At 40.4% G+C, this 17,819-nt stretch overlaps 1 protein-coding gene across 5 annotated transcripts in view; it reads right to left on the reverse strand.

Moving 5' to 3' along the window:
* The window catches only part of acot11 (acyl-CoA thioesterase 11), a 166,686-nt gene that overhangs the window by 38,565 nt on the left and 110,302 nt on the right, over positions 1 to 17,819 (reverse strand). For all 5 annotated transcript variants that reach the window (XM_008109397.3, XM_062979602.1, XM_062979603.1 and 2 more), the window contains 2 exons: positions 10,957 to 11,164; positions 3,326 to 3,395 (listed from right to left, as the gene is read on the reverse strand). In XM_008109397.3, the coding sequence (XP_008107604.1) occupies positions 3,326 to 3,395; positions 10,957 to 11,164 (278 nt within the window). The remainder of the gene's footprint in view (positions 1 to 3,325; positions 3,396 to 10,956; positions 11,165 to 17,819) is intronic.

The following is a 17,819-nucleotide window of genomic DNA, read 5'->3' on the forward strand; positions in this document are numbered from 1 at the left end:
TCATCTAGTTCTGCTCTTTCTAGCAGAACCCTAAAATATAATTAAGCCTGTGACAGCTTTTCTCAAGGTTCTTGACCATGATTTTCCCAACTGTTGTCAGGTCACTGATCTGTTGGTGTGGCCTGGACCATAATTTAGCATTTCAATGTCTGTATTTTCAGTACTGGTCATATTCAGTGTCAGCATGCTCAGTGTCAAGCCTAGAAGCTTCATCATCCAAAACTAGATCTCTAGTAGCACTGTCCACATCTTATGAAATAAGGCTGCCTTCACTGGTAGCAAATATTCTTTGGTTTAAGTATCCTTAATTGCCTTGAATACCACACAGCCATGTTAGAGACTACATTTCTCCGGATGTCCTTCATGATTCTCCAAATGCTGGTGTTACGAAAAACACTTTGAGCTGTACAAAGTATAAGGAGGAATATAGGAGCAGTGCAAGTATAAAAATGACTGTACAGTGGAACTTCATTGCCAGGTATTTTTTAAAATAGCTTTAAGTCTGTCTAAGGCATAGCTGCATGGCAGGGAGTTGGACTAGATAACCCTTGCAGTCTCTTTCAACAATCCAATTCCATGATTTCTGCTGCCCTGGAGATTAGGACTTGGAGCAATAGGTTCGAATTACAGGAAAGGAGATTCCACCTTAACATTAGGAAGCACGTCCTGACTGTGAGAATTGTTCAACAGGGGAACTTTCTGCCTTGGAGTGTGGTGGAGACTCCTTCTTTGGAGGCTTTTAAACAGAGGCTGGATGGCTATCTGTTGGGAGTGATTTGATTATACTTTTTCTGCATGGCAGTGGATTGGACTAGATGGCCTATATGATCTCTTCCAATTCTATGACTCTGTGATTCTAAGGTAGCTCTTAACATAGGTTTTTTTTTTCTCATGTCAGGAGTGACCTGAGAAACTGTAAGTCGCTTCTGGTGTGAGAGAAATGGCTGTCTGCAAGGACATTGTCCAGGGGATGATCAGATGTTTTACCATCCTGTGGGAGGCTTTTCTCATATCCCTACCCATTGCACCACTAGGGGCTCCTTTAACATAGTGAATAGAAAAGCTTCATCTAAACACATGGTTTTATTGGGTTGTTGTATGTCTTTCGGGCTGTGTGGCCATGTTCCAGAAGTATTCTCTCCTGACGTTTCGCCCACATCTATGGCAGGCATCCTCAGTGGTTGTGAGGTATGGATAAACTAAGTAAGGAAAGGAAAGAATATATATCTGTGTAGAGTCCAGGGTGTGGCAAGAGTCCTTTGTCACTGGGAGCCAGCATTAATGTTTCAGTTAATCACCCTAATTAGCATTGGAAATGTTTTGTCTCTTGTCTGGGGGCATCCTTTGTTCAGTCAAGCCCTCAAAGTCTTGGTTCCCATCTCTTGTTTTGATTTTGGAGTTTTGTAATACTGGTAGCCAGATTTTGTTCATTTTCATGGTTTCTTCCTTTCTGTTGAAGTTGTCCACATGCTTGTGGATTTCAATGGCTTCTCTGTGTAGTCTGACATAATAGTTGTTGGAATGGTCCAGCATTTTTGTGTTCTCAAATAATATCCTGTGTCCAGGCTGGTTCATCAAATGCTCTGCTATGGCTGATTTTTCTGGTTGAATTAGTCTGCAGTGCCTTTCATGTTCTTTGACTCTTGTTTGGGCGCTGCGTTTGGTGGTCCCTATGTATACTTGTCCACACATGGTTTAATTGCTTTATTTATTTATTTATTTATATCCTGCTTTATCTCTACATACAGAGACTCATAGCAGCTCACAATCAAAAGCATTACAACTTAAAATATACAAATATACAATAAAACAGTATATCATTATATATTATCAGAAGTATTATATTTAAGATATTAGTACATATTATTATATTACAATATTATTATTATATATTATTATATTGCGTTATTATCATTATTTTATATTTATGCTGGACTACACTTGTGAAGACCAGCAAGGCATAGTGATTTGAGTGTAGTAAACTCTGGACACCAGAGTTCAAATTCCCGCTCAACTATGGAAACTCACGTTGAGCAAGTCAAACCCTCTTAACCCTAGAGCAGTGGTTCTCAACCTATGGGTCACCAAATGTTTAGGCCTTCAACTCCCAGAAATCCTAACACCTGGTAAACTGGCTGGGATTTCTGGAAGTTGTAGGCCAAAACACCTGGGGACCCACAAGTTGAGAACCACTGCCTTAGAGAAAGGCAATGGCCACTGCAGCTGCCATCACCACAAATATTGTCAAGACTTCCCTGAAATAGCTTCACCTTAGAGTACCTGTAAGTCAAAAATGCTAAGAAAGCACACAATAGAAACATCTCCCATAAGCCTTACTCAGCATAGCCAATGATGACAGATCGTGGGAACTGGGGCTCAAGTTGAGGAGGGTCTTTTCAGTGGCCACTCCAAAACCTGCCCTAAGAGGCTAGACTGGAAACTTCTAAGCTGATGTTTTATGTCAATTTTTTGTTGACATTATCTATCAGTTTATATTATGGTTTGCTATTTTAGAGCATTTCCTTTAATTACTCTGAGCTTCCCTGAGCAGAAGAGCAAGACAACCATTTTTGTATTTTAAAAAGTAGCTCTGGGTAGAAAACAGTAGACAACAGAAGAAAACAGTAGCTTTCATAAACCAGCTTCCTACATGCAGAGTAAGAGCAGTTAATAGAAAGAGATATTTAGTCTTGCAGTGACACACACATTACTCTGTCGCTTGATGAGATATTAAAGCCACATATTCAGGGGCAGGCTCATTTCAAATTAGAGATGTACCAGCAGGACTGAATGCCATTTAGAAGCCATAATCCTATGAACTGAAACCACCCTCCCTTAATACCAGATGTGCTGAGCAGCGAAGGCAGCATTCTGCAAATGCTCCCAGGTACTTTCATTCTTGAAGTGCATGCAACCTGCTTCAAAGCTGGTTCCTGGGACTCAAAGGTCCTCCAGAGATGGGTCATTAACTCTTATTAAGTCTTGTATCCACATGCAACATGACGGCAAACAAAGTGGAAAAACACTCCTGTCCCCCGTCACTTGCTCTGCATTCTTTGTTAAGTGCATACACAAAACACCAACCCAAATTGTCACAGTTTGTGGACTTGCATTGACATTGCATAGTTGAAACAGAGGTCAGACTCATTGACTCTCCCCAATATTTTTCACTAACAATCCTGGCTGAGAACTGTGGGTCTTTATTCCGATTCTAATTACTACGACACAGATTTTGTTTTCTTGCATGCATTTTCTAAAGGCTCACTTTAAAAATCCAGTTAGAAATCCAGTTAAACTGCAAAAGGCAAGGATGGAAAGCAGTTACCTAATTGTGTGCTCAAAATAGATATCATCCACTGAAGCTGTGACGCAGGGGCAGCCAGCATGCCTCTCGGCTGAAAAGGCAAACAAACCACATTAGTTGTGTACTTCAATGCACTAAACAGGGTTCTTTCTCTTTGCAGTAATTACTTTCACAGGCTTAGAATGGAAAAAAAAATCTGTACCACAGAAGAATATATATAAAATACTGAGTCTAATAGATGAGCTTGCTAGCAGGAGCAGTACTATCAAAATTATCCCAGTATGGATGGCTGGGAAAAATTCCCAGACATGTGATTATGCAAGAAGGTAGGAATTAATAGAAATATTTTCCACTCTTTGCAAAGTTGTCATCTAATGACTGATGCTATCTCCTTAGCCTACGAATAAATATTTTCCTTGGTCTAATGGTTAGGCATCTCCTCCAACATGATGATTACTTGTGTGCTTCTATTAATTTTTCCTAACTTGCTAATCCTCATTTTATCTAAGATTAGATCCTTTCATTATAGGAACTGTACAAACAGGGTCATAACAGAACAGAAAAACCTTACATGGGGATATGTGTGTGTGCTGTCAAGTTGGGTTTTGTTAAGCAATGAAGATTCAGAAGGAGTCTTGGAGTTCTTTCCTCTGAAATACAGTCTACAGCAGGCATGGGCAAACCTTTTTGCCCTGGGGCCGCATTGCAGACCTGGCCGGGAGAGAGGGGGGCCATTTGTGCACTAGGTGGGGCAAGCCTGCAAGGGGTAGGGCAGGGGCAGGGTCATGCTCAGGTTCCCTCCCAGCTGCTTCCCTCATCCTTATGCTGGGAGGAAAGTGGAACACACAGCAACTGTCCTGAACCTCCTCCCCCGATCCTTGGGGTGTCTTCTTGGGATTATGTCAAGAGGAGAACGAGACAGGTGGCAGCTGAGAGTGCTCCAGAGGGCTCTTAGCCACCACGTGCTTTCCTTGAGCTGTCCTCCCAGCATAAGAATGGGACCGTTTGCACCATCCTCATGCCAGAAGGAAGGTAAGGCACGTGGTGGCTGAGAGTGCTCCATAAGGCTCTCAGCTGCTGCGTACCTTCCTCCCGTCTTTTTGGCATAAGGATGTGGCAGGCCACAGTGTCCTTATGCCAAGAGGACAGGAAAAATGAGGAGGGTTTGAGGTAAGCGCCCAGGGGGGCGCATCCAGCCCTCCGGCCTTAGTTTGCCCATGCCTGGTCTATAGCATCTGGCATTTGTTGGTGGTCTCTCATACAAGAATTAGCCAAAGTCAATTTTGCTTAGCTTCCACGATCAGATGGAATCTAGTAGCTTTAGGTTATTAAATTTTATGGAATTTAACATCTTATTATGTGATATTGTTAGATGAAAGTGTTGTGTAAATTTATGTTGTCATCATTTTATATGCTTACGTATTGTGCGGCACTTTGGAGTGCTTTTGTGAGCCTCCCCGAGTCCCTTTGGGGAGATGGTGATGGGATATAAATAAAGATTATTATTATTATTATTATTATTATTGAGGCATGATAAGGATATGACCTTATTACAATAAAAACCACACAGCATTTTGGACTCCAGACTTCACCAGATTGTTAGCCTTTGATGAATCGCAAGATCCTTTGCTGCTGCAACAAATTACATGTCTACTCTCCTTCCTCTGCTGCCACCACCCTTATCAATAGTTTTTCTTTCCATCAATACTTTCCATCAAATCAGGTATTGATTACAGCATGGTGATTAAATATAATCAGCTTAAGTGCCAGATTCAATCAACTAAAATGTTCTTGATCAAATAGTGGAAGCCCATGTTAACTGTACTCCTAACATAAACCAGTGGGACTAAGAGGATCTTCCATAGATAGAGAAGCATCTCTGATACAAAAGCTATGTGGAATGTAACAACGGCAAGACAAATTAAAAGGGTGGAATTAAATTGTGACCAAACTGACCTTTCGACATTTATCCTATTCAAGAGAGTAATCTGTAAGTAAAATTCAGATAAGAAAGGAAAAGAACTACCGCCTAACCTCAGCTACAACTAAAATATTCCCTTTTTCACCCAAGTTGTGTAGAGTACCTCGATTTTTATATACTTTTTGTTTCAATTTATCACATCTAACCAATTCAGGAATTAAAATGTGTCAAAGTAATGCTGCGTTTTAAATTTACCAGCAGTTTGGATAGTGCTGCAAATGTACAAGAACTTTTAATAGTTGGGGACATCCTGCTAATCTCAACATCACAGAACCATGAATTATAGAAGGTCCATCCAGTCCAACCCACTGCCATGCAAAAATACACAATCAAAGCAAATTCTGATTGGATTTGAGGAGAGAAAATTAGAAAGATTAGAGAAAAATGAAGGAAACAGGGGATGTCAGGGAGAAATATCTTCCAGAAGTTTGACGGTTAATTAAAAAACCAGAGAGACAGAATTTCAGAGTATAGCTCAAAGCAGAGAGAATATTAACAAGTCCAAAAAGGTGCTGGTGTGGTTGAACAGCAATGTCAAGGACAAACACTGCCCTTGACGGCAGAGTTGAGGAAACAACAGGCAAGGCATCTTTTTTTAAATAAGGCTCAAACTATGCTCAAATCTGAGGAATAAAAATAAGCACACATTCCAGAAAAACAAATGAGCATTAGCATGGGAAACAAAGTAAGGATATAAGAAACAAGTTGCTAAATGTATAAACACAAAATACAGTGACAGCTTTATAGGAAAGCACAGCCAAGAAGGTGACAGGATCCTGGAAAGACAAATGGCATGACAAGAATACAGGGAGAATGAAGAAAATCAGGTTGAATTTGATGCATCTTTCTTTGGTATTAAAGATGTTTAAGAGAAACCCACAGGCACCCATAACTGAAGCACTGTTGTGAGAGCGTCTGAAGAGCTAGGTGAAATCGAGACAGATGGCACCCATATGAGAGATCCTTTCTTGAAAAAACAAAACAAAACCTTCAAATGTGAAATTGAATAAATTTCCAACTAACTATGTTGAGATCTTGAGCATATTTTGATTTCAGTCAAGGCTTTGACAAGGTCCCACATGGTATTCTTGTAAACAATGCTACTGTCAGGTGGGTTTGTAATTGGTTGATCAATTCAATTCAAAGGGAGCTCTCCAATGGCTCATCTTCATCCTGGAGAGAAGTGAGCAGTGACTGATCTTTATAAATTACTCAATGATGGAACAGGGGGCACAATTATGAAATTCACAGATGACACCAAATTAGAAAGGGTAGTTAATGCACCAGATGACCTTAACAACTTAGAAATATGCATTTCAAGAAGGAGAAATGTACAGTACTACACTTAAGCAGAAAGTGGATGACAACTGGCTTGAAATTCAAGTGAAAAGTATCTAGGAGTCTTAGGAGATTACAAGCTGAACATGAGTCAACAGTGTGACGTGGAAGCTGAAAAGCCAATGTGATTTTGGACTGCATTAAAAGACACATAATGTCTAGATCAGTAGTTCTCAACCTGTGGATCCCCAGATGTTTTGGCCTTCAATTCCCAGAAATCCTAACAGCTGGTAAACTAGCTTGGGGACCCACAGGTTGAGAACCACTGGTCTAGATCAAGGAAGTCATAGTGCCACACTATTCTGCTTTAGTTAGACTTCATACCATGTCAAATTCTGGCCTCCACAGTTCAAGAACGATGTTGCAAAATGAAAGGTGTTCAGAGGAAAGTTATCACAATGGTAAAAGGTCTGGAAACCAACCCTATGATGAGAAGTTTAGGGAGCTGGTAGTGCTTAGCCTGGAGAAGAGAAGGTTAAGAGATGACAGGATAGCCATGTTTAAATTACTAAAAGGATGTCCTATTGAAAATGAAGCACACTTGATTTCTGCTACTCCAGAGACTAGGGCAGAGAGCAAGGGATTGAAACTACAGGAGAAGAGATTCCAACTGAATATTAGGAAGTACTTCCTGACCATAATATTTGAACTGTTTGACAGTGGAATAAGCCACCTTAGTGGGAGGTTTTTAAACAGAGGCTCAATGGCCAGCTGTTTAGAGTTCTTTGATGGTGTATTATTCCAAGGCGAGAAGTCGATCTGCATGGCCCTTGTGGTCTCTTCGAACTGTATGATTCTATTATTATTCTGAAATACAGTCTCCTTACCAGAGAACCACAGGGAGGCCAATGTGACACAGTTCTCAGCATTTTTACCATTTATTATGGTAGCTAAAGGTGTCGGGGAAGTGCAGTGGTGCAGTTGGTTAGTAGACAGCTGCAATAAATCACTACTGACTGAGAGGTCATGAGTTCGAAGCCCGGGTCGGATTATGTGCCCGACCATTAAATAGCCCCAGCTTGTTGCTTACCTGAGCAACCTGAAAGACAGTTGCATCTGTCAAGTAGAAAATGTAGGGACCGCTTATGTGGGGAGGCTAATTTAACTAATTTACGTCATCATAAAAAGGTCCAGCAGCGTGCGTGCCAGAAGATGAGGAAGTATTCCATCAAGGGCTCGGCGTCACAGTGGATGATGAAGCAGCAGCTCCCCCTGTGGCCAGAATCGAACATACCCTCAAGAAGTCAGAAGATGGAAAGTTTTAAATAGCCTCTGTGTCTCTGTCTGTGTGTGTTGTATGTCTAATGGCATTGAATGTTTGCCATATATATGTACATTGTGATCCGCCCTGAGTCCCCTTTGGGGTGAGAAAGGTGGAATATAAATACTGTAAATAAATAAATAAATATCTGGAGGGCTTCATTTTTCCTACTCCTAAGAGAAAAGCAAAGGTTTTGCTGAAGATGAATCACTATGGCTCTCTACAAAGGGTGCTTCTAAAAATAATTTCAGAGTGAAATAAGATTTTTCACAAAACATCTAACGACAGCCACATAAATGTTGATTCATTTTGTGACTAATACTATACAACTTGTTCATAAAACAATCTGGAGTCAACAGAAAGAAGTGGGGCAGTTCTAAATTTGCAGATGGCTGTGAGGATGGCTCCCAGCACTATCAGTCTAAAGCCATTATAGAGCTATTGTGTTTTTTGAAAGAAAAATATAGCAGGGAGATCAAGTCAAAAAACACAGCTACTCAATATCATCTTCCCTCCTCCCCAATAAAATACTACAAGCATCATGATCTAGACCAGGGGTCCCCAAACTAAGGCCCGGGGGCCGGATGCGGCCCTCCGAGGTCATTTACCTGGCCCCCTGCCCTCAGTTTTATAATATAATATATTGTATATACATATAATATTGATAATAATATTATAATGTAATACAATATAACACTAATAATAATACCATATTATAATATTAATTATATATTCTATGTTACATATAATATTACTAATAATATTACAGTATAGTGGTATAGTTCAATATAGTAATATATAATGCTAATATTGTGCTATGCTAATAATATAATACATTGTATGTACATATAATTTGTAAGCCACTCTGAGTCCCCTTTGGGGTGAGAAGGGTGTGATACAAATGTAGTAAATAAATGCAGTAAATAAATAAATAATAAATAAATACATTTTAGACTTAGGCTCGTCCAAAGTCTGAAATGACTTAAAGACACACAACAACAACAACAACAACAACAACAATCCTAATTAACTTGACTATCTCATTGGCCAGAAGCAGGAGCACACTTCCCATTGAAATCCTGATAAATGTATGTTGGGTTAAAATTGTTTTTATTTTTAAATATTGTATTGTTCTTTCATTGTTCTTGTTTTTGCACTACAAATAAGACATGTGCAGTGTGCATCGGAATTTGTTTGTATTTTTTTTCAAATGATAATCCGGCCCCTCAACAGTCTGAAGGATTGTGGACCGGCCCTCGGCTTAAAAATTTTGGGGACCCCTGATCTAGACAGTGGACACTAAATTCTTCAAAATGGTGAAAACACAAAGGGTTAAAACTTTAAAGGGATACAAATTACTCTCTCCTCAAACCAGATTGAACAGGCAAGAAAAAAGCAAATGTGATGGAATGAAAGCATCAAGAACGCTTTGGGACAACAACTCCTGATTTTGTATATACGGTAAGTCATTGGGGTTTGAGCCAACTGATTCCCGGAAAAACTGAAACCTTGTCATGGTAGATAACTCAAGGAAAACATCTTGCCATTGTGCAGTAGCAATGAACATGGCTAGTGCAATTTGGGAATATTAACAGGATGGATGAGGAAGCCACATGTATCTTAATATTCTATATAATCTATGGTGCAGCTGTATTTGGAATATAGTATACTGCGTTTAGCCATATTATATAAGAAAGAAGTTTAGATCTCATGGTCACTCTTCTGCATAGAAGTCGGCCAGGAACTGAGGACAGGGAAGACTTAGGGTGCTTCTATACTGTAGAATGGATGCAGTTAGACACCATGGCTTAATGTCATGGGATGTTGGGATTTGTGAAGCTTTGCATAGTCTTTAGCTTTCTCTGGCAAATAATGCTGCTGCCTCACCAAACTACAACCCCAATGATTCCATAGCATTGAGCCAGGGCAGTTCAAGTGGGGTCAAAGTGCATTGATTCTATAGCAAGGGTCCTCAAACATTTTAAGCCAAGGACTGGTTTGCGGTCCCTCACTGTTGGGGACTACAGTTTGAACAAAAAAACATGAATTTCTATGCACACCACACATATCTTATTTGCGGTGTGTGTGTGTATTAAAAAACAATACAATATTTACAATGAATAACAAATTGAACTCACTTTTTTGTCATGTCGGAAGTGACTTGAGAACATACTGGTTCTGGTGTGAGAGAATTGGCAGTCTACAGAGACATTGCCCAGGGCACGCCCAGGTGTGTTACCATCCTGCTGGGAGGCTTCTCTCGTGACCCTGCAAGCTAGAGCTGACAGACAGGAACTCACCCCGTCTCTTGGATTCGAACCAGCAACCTTCAGGTCAGCAACCCAACCTTTAGGACAGCAGTCCAGCTGACACAAGGGTTTAACCCATGATGCCACCGTGACTCTTCACATCAACCTACAGATATTTCAGTGAGAAGTGTGTGCCTGCTTTGGGCTGATGAGAGAATCAAGTTAATTAGGATTGTGGTTGTTGTTATGTGCATTCAAGTCATTTCAGATTTAGGGTGACCCTAAGTCTAAAGTTTGGAAGGTGGGTAAATGACTATGAAGGGCTTCATCTGGCCCATGGGCCTTAGTTTGTTGGGCCCTGGTGTAGATGCATCATAAATAACAAAAAAAGCATTCAAGAATTATAGAATAAGAGTTGGAAGAGACGGCATGGGCCATCTAGTGCAACCCCCTGCCATGCAAGAAAAGCACATGGTATTCCTATACAATATATACATTATATATACAGTTATAATATTTATGTTATTTATAATAATATAAATATTTATATAATAATATTTATATTATCTAGGTGATTGAGATGCAAAGGGGCTCTCTTCTCTCTGTGCTTCTCTGCCTAGGAAAGAACTGCCTGGATCCACCTTAAGAGCACGGCTTGCACTGGCTGAGGCCACATGCTGGAGCCACTGGATTCATCCCCCAAGGGAAGGTTGCCAAGAAACCAGACTCCCTCCCCGCCTGCCTCCCTGCCCTCTCTCTGTCTTCTCAGGGCAGCCAGCAGCATCAGCATCAGCAGAAGTGACTGAGGCTCAGCTCGGCTCACCGGAGAGGCAGGCAGCGGTGTCGATCCACTTGAGGAGCTGTCCGATGCTGAGCTCTCCTCGGTGGTTGGCGTGGCCGGGCTGGACCATTTGGCTCATCTGGACCTCGGTGGCATTGCGGGGACTCTGCATGGTGCCCTGGCGCAGGAGCCGCAGGAAGGAGCCCCCCTCGCCAAGCTCCCCCTTGGAGGAAGCAGCAGCCCTGGGATCCTGAGGAAGAGAATGGAACAAAGCCGTCAGTCAAGCTTTTCCATGGGAGCCCTGGGCGCAACAGGAGCCTCTGCCTGCAAATCCGGCCTTCACTGCCAGCTGCTCAATTGTTGGTTTTCGGAATCTCCATTTCCCCAAATGCTATCTAAGGATGCATCTACAACAGTGTAGCATTAATAAAGTTTCTCAATGGCCATAACTCAGTGCTATGGGATCCTTGGAGTTGTGTTGTTTTACAAAATCTTGACCAGGCATGGGTGTTTTTGGACTTCAACTCCTATAATTCATATCAGCTGGTAGACTGTTAGGAATTGTGGGAGCTGAAGCCCAAAACACCTGGAGGGCTGAAGTTTGCCCATGACTGGTCTTGAGCCTTCTCTACTATAGAGGACTGGTATAGAATAGAATAGGAGGCCTCAGTGGCGCAGCGGGTTAAACCGCTGAGCTGCTCTACTTCCTGACCAAAATGTCAGTGGTCCGAATCTGGGGAGTGGAGTGAGCTCCTGCTGTTAGCCCCAGCTTCTGCCAAACTTAGCAGTTCAAAAACATGCAAATGTGAGTAGATCAATAGGTACCATTCTGGCAGGAAAGTAACAGCACTGCATGCAGTCATGCCAGCCACATAACCTTCGAGGGGTCTATGGACAACACTGGCTCTTCGGCTTAGAAATGGAGATGAGCACCAACCCCCAGAGTTGGACATGACTAGACTTAATGTCAGAGAAAAAGCTTTACCTTAACTATATAATAGAATATCTTTATTGTAACTGTTTACATCATACAACAAAATTGAATGCCACCTGCAATCACATTAAATATATATGTACAAATGACAAAACAAAACACCCATCCTTTCACATTCCAATCACTATTGCACTCACACCACATCAATGTGAAACTGAGTTCAATATAATCACAGCTCTACGAGAAAAGCTCTCGCTCAGCCTATTCGTCCTTGTTTTTATCATCCTATACCGTCTGCCAGATGGTAACCATTAAAATAATAACAACATCCAGGGTGAGATGGATCCTTAAGCATATTTTGAGTTTTCTTAAAGCAGCAGGAATTATACAGTTCTTCCAAAGAGGGGAAGAGGGCAACCAATAATTCTCTGGGCAATAGTGATACCTCATCAGATCAACTCCTAGGATTCCTAGCACAGGCCCCATGGCAGTTAAGAGTGGTGCCAAACTCAATTACGACGTAGATGTGCCCTCAGTCAATGTGCACAGATGCATTTTTAAATCAACTCAAAATCCAAGCAGTTATTAATCATAGAATCATGTTGGAAGAGACTACATGGGTCATCTAGTCCAACCCCCTACCATACAGGAAAAGCACAAACAAAGCAATGGCAATTTCATCATTGCAACTGAACTCTACATATTTCTCTTTGATTGATTCAGACCAACCTTCCCTGATTTGGGACCATTAATATGTTTGGAACTACAGGTGCCAATATTCCTGCCTATTAGCCATCCTAGCTGCATTTCATCGGACTTGGGTGCACCTACACTGTAGAATAAACGCAGCTTGACACAACTTTAAATGCCATGGCCCAATGCAGAGTAATCCTGAGAGTTGTAGTTATTCAGCCTTTATAGCCTTCTCTGCCAAAGAGTACTAGTACCTCACCAAACTACAACTCCCAGGATTCCACAACATTGAGCCACAACGGTTAAAGTGGTGTCAATTGAATTAATTCTACAGTGTAGACAGGTACCACCTGCGGTTAAAATTGTATTCTGGATTACCTCACTTCCAAGTTAAAATGTGCATCTAAAACATGCATACGCACACACACACTCCCCCTATGTTTTTCTTATCAAAATAAATTGGAAACCCTTACTTAATGATTCCCTTCTGAAAAGTTTCATTAGTAGTGATCAAAAGCATTAATATTCCTTACACAGCTTCTCCAAATTCAATTTTTGGGATGACAGTGAACCACTTTACGTGTCCTTATGCTTAATATTCTAGGATTCTCTTGTTGAGATTTATTCAGAGTAGGTTTGCCATTGCTACATTTGAGCCCAAAAGTGTGCTTTGCCCAAGATCACCCAGTAGGTCTCTATGGATGAGCAGAGAGAGATTCAGGCCCTGGTCTTCTGAAGTCCCAACGTTCAAGCTACGATGCTACATGGCTCTCAGAAAGTGATCTAAACCTTGATAAATCCAAGGGTTGAATGAACTGTTGACTGAACCACACACACCCCACAGATTAATCTGCACGCCTCAGTTGGGCCTATTCACATTACATAATTCAGAGCACTGTGGTTTCATTGTAACTGTTGTGAAAACCTGTTGGTGCTCTATGAGTAAATCTCACCAGATGACAAAGAGAGTGAAGCTTCAAATGCTCACATGAAGTATATTGTGCATTTCTGATTGGCCCAATAAAGGTATTGCTATTTTGTGGATTTGGGTGCCTTACTTTCTTTTGCTATATGGCCAACTTTGGATATTTTTTTATAAATCTGAAGATACTGCATTTTAGGAGCAACAGGGGAATCCTAAAGAAGAATGAGCCTCAGTTCATTGAGGTTTCTACATCAAACAGAGGTAAAGGGTTTTTTTATTGGGTCTACAATTGGCAGGTTTTACCTATACAGCACCTAAAGGATTTTCCAGATGCTATATTACAAAGGCTTCTTGAGAAATTCAAGGTTCTGCCTAAGAAACGATATCCAGGACAGAAACATCCTCGTTCTGATGGGAAGATAATTTTTCTGGTTGCTAAGAGAAACAAATTTATTGCCTTGATTTTATGACTCTTTGTCTCCCAGAGCCCAACCACAGTGGATGGTAGTCCTTTCATTTCATGGAGGTTACACAGTATACACACAGCAGGATATTTCAGCAACATTGATTATGCAGGGTAAGCACATACCTATCCCAGCTGTGCAATGTCAGAATGCACAATCACATACACATACACGCAACTGAAGTTTAAATACAAGATGTTGTTGGGACCAGTTACCAAGTTAAACAGTAAACCTATGATACTTGCAAAAGATGGAGATAAACAGTCAGGGTCTGGTTTGAACAAGGCTGAAGGTATCTTAATAGAGTTACTATTTCTCCACGTGAATATTAATAGCAATATTCAAAAAGGAGTGTTTGGTAGTACAGTGTTCCCTCACTTATCGCGAGGGTTATGTTCTAGGACCACCCGCAATAAGTAAAAATCTGCAAAGTAGGGACACTATATTTATTTAAATATTTATACATTATTTTAGTAGTTATACACTATTTTAAGTCTTTATCAACCAATTGTGTGTTGATAAATCGCCTCCTTCTCCTCCCGTTGCCGCTTGGGCTCCTTTTCTCTCTCTTTGGCTTCTCTTTCCTCCCTTCCTTAGGCTGTAAATTGTAATTTTTTATGATTTATAATAGTCTTTTAGAGTTTATTGAAAAACCGCAAAACATCAAATCTGCAAAAAGTGAACCGTGAAGTAGTGAGGGAACACTGTACAGGTACTCATTTTACTTCCTGTATATTCCTGAAAGTCCACGAAATACAGTGATTTTGTGATTTTGGGATCAAAAATGTGTTTTACTTTGTGCAGTGTATTGCTATACATATCCCTATTAGAGGCTGAGAATTATTTTGAATGCTAAGAACAAGGTGTGGTTTGCCACTGGAGAAATGGATGGAAAGTGGGCGTTTTGGCAGTGCAATAGAACTCTTACCTGCTACATCTCTCCTAAATATAAGCAGCCCTAATTTCACTACTATGTATTATCATCATCATCATCATCATCATCATCATCTTACTCTCCTCCCTTAAACAAAGTGTTTCCCCTTTCTATTCTGCTTTGATATGAGAAGCAATTATTTGCTTAGCTGAAACACAAAAGCTAGGCTTTGCTGGGAGGGTTAAGTGCTCAACAGCAACTAAGGTTCAATCTCCTAAGCTATAAACACATGAAAAGGGGGCACCCTGGCTTAGGGTAGCTCCCTGATTTGGTCTATCCTCAAGCCCTTTGTATAGCATCTGTTTTGGACTTTTTTCAGAATAATTACTTACTTAGCTTCAGAAAGAAGGTTTGCTGTCAATAAACAAATTAGGACCACGATGGAAACTTTACTGAAGTATTTTCCTGCTCCACTTTTCTCCTCTCAAGCAAAGAAATGTGCCAAGAACAAGAAAGGACCATAATATCTGTGGCAATAAAAGGTTCCTTATGGATGTAAGCAGAAGAGCTTTCTGAGTTTTGACTGTCAGAAAGGTAAAATTTTCAGAGGGCTAGAGTATTTTTAATGAGGAGTTTCAAGGGGAGAGATCCTTTATTTATTTGTCTGCTTGAAGTATTCCTATATTACCTTCCAATCTGCAAGGGCTCTAAGTGATGATTCATTTATCATTTCTACAGTCTCTCTCAAGGCCCTGGATTTGACTGACCTAAAAATCTGGATAGGAACCATAAAATGTGACTGCTTATAAATAGGGACCCCAAACAGCAAATAACAAGGTCATCCTGCACTAATATTGTATTACAAAAGTTATCCAACATATGGCATGTCTTTTTCTGGAGTTCTTGAACAGCCTTCAAGGCCACAGGAGATCAAGCGACATCAAATGAAAAATTTGGTTTGGTATATATTGCACAATATGGAAGGAGAACGGAGGGAAATCCTTTGGTGCAGAGCACTCTTAAGAGATGCATAAGCACATGATCATTCCAAATGACTCATCTACTCTTTAGAATAAATCAAGTTACTAGCATAAAATCCCCTTTTTCCCTTTCTGCAATTGAAAGAACCATTGCGGAGCCAAACCATGTCATATTAAGTGAATCATATTAAGTGAACTGAGAGAGGAAACTGGTATTTTGAATGGCAAATTCTTCCTGAAAATTGTGTGCAAAATCTTCAACCAGGAACAGTCTATCTATTCACATTATTTTTTTAATTGTATTCATTGATGTTCCCCCTTTCTCTTTATAATGAGGCAGAATAAATATGTGACAATTTTGAAAACAATACAATAACAAAAACATCAATAATTGCATCAATATAAATGTAATTTTTAAAAACTATTAAACAATATATGGAGTTTTAAAACTTAACAGTCATTAAAAACTATATGCAAACCATAAAAACTACATTGTCTAGCATTAAAAACCCAACCCAGTAAGGTTCTACAAGTCTGGAGGAGCAGGCTGAGGAAAAAGTAAGATGATAACAAAATAAAGACCATATCTGAACTTACTCAGAGTAGATCTGCCTTGTCTAAAAATTCTAAAGCAGTAAGCACAGTAAGACCTTAATGTGAAGAAAAGCAATTAATCATATAGTACTGGCATATCATAGTTAATGAAGCATACTGGTATGACTTTCAAAGTATTACTTCCTTAATGTAAAATATGGTATCAAGAGCATATATAACATGGACAGAGGAGGGATAGGTGCTTACGGTACAAGATGAGATAACAGCTCAGTATGTTTCAGCAAACCTTTTGTTCAAAACTAATGCTATGCATATGGGAAATGAAACAACTAGATCAGATTATCCTTGCAAACAAAAGATTTTGAACTTTCTAGAGACTACTTGAAGCATCTTTCAAAAGGCATCATGAAATGATTTAGTTTCTTTTTACCAACTTATACTTTTCATTTCATTTCCATTTTGGTAGTTAAACTGATATACGTCATGTTTGCTTTTTTTAAACAAGGTGGTGAGGTAAGACTTATCCTTCACCCTTTCTCCACTGTCCACACTGATTTCATTTTTAAATATGGGTTAAGACTCCGGTAAGGAAAGATGGGAGCTGAGTGAGCACAAAAATACTTTCTTGGAAAAGAGCTTCTTTGTCAGAGGCTTTGTTAATTGAGGCATGATTATAATCTAAAAATTTATTCCAGAATTCCTTTTTGTTTTGGTCCAGCTGTAACTGCCTCACATATTACTGCTGGACCAAAACAGCAGCTAGGATTTTGGCAGCTACCATAATGAAATGAAAGTGGGAGCAGTCTCCATGTAAAATCTCTTTCTTTCTGAGTTCATCAATAGCCCAACCTTTTGGACAGACTCAACTAAAAGTATTATTAGAATCATAGACTCATGGAGTTGGAAGAGACCTCACGGTCCATCCAGTCCAACCACCTGCCAAGAAGCAGAGAATTCAAAGCATCCTCAACAGCCTCCAAAGAAGGAGCCTCCACGACACTCCGGGGCAGAGAGTTCCACTGCCAACAGTTCTCACAGTGAGGAAGTTCTTCCTAATGTTCAGGCGGAATCCTCTTTCCTGTAGTTTGAAGCCATTATTCCACGTCCTAGTCTTCAGGGCAGCAGAATAGAAGCTCAGGGCTCATGTGGGCTAGTAGGAGGAGATGCAGTCTGCTAAGTAGGCTAAGCCCAAACCATTTAGAGCTTTATAGGCTAAAGGCAGCACCTTGAACTGTGCATGGAAACAGACTGGTAGCCAATGCAGTTGTTTTAGAAGAGGGGTGGTTCTTTCCTTGTACCCAGTTCCTGTGAGCAGTCTGGAAGCTGACTTTTAAACCAGTTGAAGTTTCTGAATTCTCTTTTGGGGCAGCCCCATGTAGTGTGCATTACAGTGGTCTAATCTGGATGTGGCTAAGGCATGTACCACCATGGCCAGATCAGTCTTTTCAAGGTACTGGCGCAGTTGGTGCACCAGATTTAA

Source organism: Anolis carolinensis, chromosome 4 (genome assembly GCF_035594765.1).
Source record: "Anolis carolinensis isolate JA03-04 chromosome 4, rAnoCar3.1.pri, whole genome shotgun sequence".
In the NCBI taxonomy this organism is placed as follows: domain Eukaryota; kingdom Metazoa; phylum Chordata; class Lepidosauria; order Squamata; family Dactyloidae; genus Anolis; species Anolis carolinensis.